Raw genomic sequence first — 4113 nt, 5'->3', positions numbered from 1 at the left:
AGATGTGAAATTAGAATAACAAATTATCAATTTTGCCAAAATTAAAAGCTAAAAGTTGTGAAGACGTCAACTTCAACTTGCAAGTTGATGGAAAATACGATTTTTTTTTTGTACTAATGGAAGTACGGTAGGCCCACCTTAATTATGATCCTTTGTAGGTGGGTACTTTCAAACCATAATTATTTTGTTAGTTTTATTAATGGTGACAGTCTAACAGAAGAAAAAAAATCCGTGTCCAATCGAACAGTAACGAACATCCAAGTGACAACCGCTGGATTATAATATATTATTTTATTATTTAATAATTTTAACAAAACTTAAAATAAAAGAAAAATTTGAAATCAAATGAAAGAATTGACTTGTGAAGTTTGAACACAGTTTCATCTTTGTTTCCTCTCTTCATTATTTTTGTCTCCACCTTGTCTTCTTTATTTTTGGCGTTAATTTGGTTGTTTCACTTGGAGCATTGTCAATGATTGGAGAATTCACTTTACAGGTTTGATTTCTCTTTTCCTCTTCGCTTTCTTTCCTCTTTTATTGCTTGCCACTTTTGTTGTTGCTGAGTTTGTTGTTAGTTGTAGGTTGTTTCGATTTTCTTGGATTGAGATTGTTTCTTTTCATAGAGGGTAACTATAATAGATAGACTACATTTCCCCCCATTTGAACATTGGAACCCTAAACCCTGAACTCACATTTTCTTATATCTTTTCCTTTTAGTGTTCCTTCTGCACAACATGTGAATCTGCAATGTGAAGCAGAAAGACACTACCTCACGTCTACCTCACAAACCAACCAAACAACCATGATTTTAACATTAGCTTTTGGCATAGTCAAGAGACTGTACATACTTAGCAACAAAATGCAAAGCATATTGAGAGAAACTTCTTTTTCTTTTCTCTTTTTTTGTTTCTGTCTGTTATCATAAAGGACCAATAACCACCCACCATTAGAGAAATCAAATCCAGAAGTACATCAACAAGAATCATGGTTAGTATTATTAGAACCAACAATCAATGTAACCCCTCACACATATACCACAGGTGCATTTATTTATCTACTTTTTTTCATTTTTCTTATTTATTTTTCTTGTATTTTGCTAATTGTCATTTGTTATTGATTGTATTATTATATGGAATTAGAGGGTGGAGGAGGTGTATTTGGGGTGAGAGGCCTCAATGAAGATGATGATATTGGTGTTACTATTTTAGGGGAATAGAAAATTGGTCAATTGTTGAATGGTAGTTAGTGGGGTGGGATTTAAGAAGGAAGTGTAGTTAGAAATTTTAGAAGACAAGCAATAGAAGTGGTCGTGTAGCTCTTGAACAATAGAAGGGGTTGTATTGATTTCTCACAAGTTATAATTAGTACAACATTACCTATTTATGTGTTTCATTCACCGACTTATTTTTAGTATTTACTGTTTACATCTTTCTAGTATTTACAAGCACATTCACTTCTAGATTATCTATTTCTTAAATTCATTTTCTAGTTCAAGATCTCAGTTTTTAGGACTTTCATACATGAACTTTCTAGATTAATCTATTTCTATGAGAGTATTTTCTAGCATAGTTTTTTCTTGTAGAAAATTCTATTGTGATGATTCTAGAAATTTGCAGCATATTCAACAATTGGAATTTGGAAAGAATGAAGAAGAAAACAAGTGGCCACCTGGCTTAGGCCATTTCTCCAAACAAGCCTTTTTTGTTCAATGCACAGATTTCTACAAAAGTGAATGCAACATGTATTGCTTGGATTGTATGAATGGAGCCCTTTATTCAGCCTGTCTTGCTTGTCACAAAGAACACAAAGCTATTCAGGTAAAAGCTTTGGGTTAAAATTTTGTTAACTAATAACTAATTGTCTTTGAGGATCTGACTCATTTTGATGCAATTTTGTGGGGATTTAAACTCCCAAAAGGCCAAACTAAGGATTTGGATGCCTGTAATCTGATTGCGTAACTTTCCTTCATTATTACTTTCTTAGGATCCAACCCTTTTTGATTGATCCTAAAAAAATTGTCTTTGATGGGTTGTTATTGTATTCTTTCAATTCTTTATTAGTTTTTGAAAGGCGAGGAGATCTTCATACCATGATGCCATAAGGGTGTCGGAGATACAGAAAATTCTGGACATAACAGGGGTCCAAACTTATATTATAACCTGTGCCAAGATTGTGTTTTATGAATGAAAGGCTCAACTTAGGCCTGACAAAAGGAGTCACCAACACCTGCCAAGTCTGTGAGTGCAGTCTTCTTGATTAATTTAGCTTTTGTTGGTTGTCTATATATATAAATATATATATTTGCTTGCTTTATATTCATTTTTTTTTTTCTTTTTGGTGTATTTCTCTATGCTTATACATAACCATTAAACGGTTGTTTTGTCCATTGAAAATTTCTATCTTGCAGCATTAAAATAGAAAACAACTTGCTTATTTGAACCTCTAGATCATAAGCAGGGTTATATAGCAACAAATTTTTCATTCCTCCTTTTGACTTGAAGTTGCTTTCACTGCCCACTCCAGGTCTCCAACATAGAAAATGGTCCCTCTTCCTGATGCAATACAATCCACCTTCCTCTTGAGTGCTGAGAGACTCATCTCCTCTTCATCCCTTTTTCATGAACCTCGAAGAAATCAGTGCAAGCTGAAAGTTCATGAAATGTGTGTTGACTTCAATGGTCTGTCTGCATTGGTTTACACTAGTTCGCACAAGTTGCACACACACTGGTTTGGTTGTGTTATTGTGGGCTTGAATTGTTTCTTGCACACACACACACACACTAGTTTACAACTATGATTTATTAGTTATTTTTTATTTTCAGTTGTTTAATTTTTCTAATGGTATTCTTTTCCTAATTATTCCTTGCAGAATCTTTACTAGCGTAGTTCTATAGTGATTAGTGTTTTATCTTTTTTCTTTTTTTTACTATTTAGCTTTCTTTTTCCTTTTGCCCCTTTTTTCTATGTTGGTGTTGCCATTTCTTTCTAATGTAGGTAAATTTTAGCTTTCCATCTTTCTTTTACACTTTTAGTGACCCTGAAAAAATGGGCTTTCAGGGAGTGGAACTACAAGGTGCCAGCAAACATTTCATGGCTTTCGGTGGAGGCATGAGATTTTGTGTTGGAACGGACTTCACTAAGGTTCAGATGGCTATGTTTATTCATAGCTTGGTAACCAAGTACAGGTAAGATTATGAGATGGCTATGTTTATTCATAGCTTGGTAACCAATTACAGGTAAGATTATGAAATGACAACGCCATGCGTGTGAACTTAAATTGACATGCAAAATCTCTCTAAGTAATTAATATATGAATATTTTAGGTGGCGACCCATCAAAGGAGGAAACATCCTTCGAACTCCGGGTTTACAGTTTCCAAATGGCTTTCACGTCCAGATCATGGAAAAAGATCAAAGGAAACAGCAGGAACCAGAATATACCATTACAACCAAAACTCCGCAAGAGAGACTCATATATGGTAGAAATTTAGGTTTGACATTTTCAAGGAACACAAGGCAATGAAATTCTTATGGAAGCCAGAAAAGCAACCATAAGGATCTCTCACTCAGTTTTGATTAGGTCTCTTAAAAATTATGTTTTTATTAGATTTTCTTCTCAATATACTACAGGGTTTTTATGAAAACAAGGGTCAAAACCAAAATATGACGTGCCTTACCTTGCAAAAATGCAATGAGGGGGAAGGGAAGGAAACTTGTACTTTGGTAACAAGGGGTGTAAATGCTTCAGATTATATCCTGAGTTAATATACAATTTTCTCTTTGAAAGTCACAATTTTTACTGCTTGCAAGTTGCATCTTTAAAGGTTTTAGTCTATATAAAGTAGTCAATTGAGGATAAAATTGTTTAATGTTGACAAGCTTGCCAAGTTATTTTTAGGAAGTTTGCCATTTGACAAACCAAAGCAACACAAGTCCTTACTTTTATAGATCAAATTGTAGATTAGCTATTTCCTTCCTATAAAAATATCTTTTATGTACATAACATTCTAAATCTATCTTTCAATAAGTTTTGTTCCTCAATTGTTGTCCGCCCCACCCTATTAAAATGTAAGAGAAAGCGAGAAGGAAGACTAGTAGTGGAAACGGGAGAAGG

At 33.9% G+C, this 4113-nt stretch overlaps 1 protein-coding gene across 6 annotated transcripts; it reads left to right on the top strand.

Annotated features, from left to right (window-relative positions):
• Positions 1 to 361: 361 nt before the first annotated feature.
• On the top strand, positions 362 to 3804 carry LOC114374706. Of its 6 annotated transcripts, none has more exons than XR_003658616.1 (6): positions 362 to 496; positions 1617 to 1817; positions 2061 to 2237; positions 2524 to 2661; positions 3058 to 3236; positions 3324 to 3804. XR_003658616.1 is itself a non-coding variant. In XM_028332378.1 (4 exons), the coding sequence occupies exons 1-4, from the start codon at positions 473 to 475 to the stop codon at positions 3520 to 3522; spliced, it is 552 nt and encodes a 183-aa protein (XP_028188179.1). In that variant the 5' UTR covers positions 362 to 472; the 3' UTR covers positions 3523 to 3804. The 6 variants fall into 6 exon arrangements, 2 of the variants coding, with proteins under 2 accessions (XP_028188179.1, XP_028188180.1); XR_003658615.1 differs by having other exon boundaries at positions 2524 to 2678; XR_003658617.1 differs by lacking the exon at positions 2524 to 2661.
• Positions 3805 to 4113: the final 309 nt, after the last annotated feature.

Source organism: Glycine soja, chromosome 11 (assembly GCF_004193775.1).
Source record: "Glycine soja cultivar W05 chromosome 11, ASM419377v2, whole genome shotgun sequence".
Classification (NCBI taxonomy): Eukaryota; Viridiplantae; Streptophyta; class Magnoliopsida; order Fabales; family Fabaceae; genus Glycine; species Glycine soja.
Note: the sequence above shows the minus strand (reverse complement) of the source record. Positions and strands in the feature narration are given on the sequence as shown.

Bases quoted from the DNA above. Each gene is read 5' to 3' on its own strand.
- LOC114374706 (XM_028332378.1), top strand. From the start codon at position 473: ATGATTGGAGAATTCACTTTACAG. The intron at 1,818-3,057 runs GTAAAAGCTTTG...ATGGGCTTTCAG, and splicing joins AAGAACACAAAGCTATTCAG to GGAGTGGAACTACAAGGTGC. The intron at 3,186-3,323 runs GTAAGATTATGA...TGAATATTTTAG, and splicing joins AGCTTGGTAACCAAGTACAG to GTGGCGACCCATCAAAGGAG.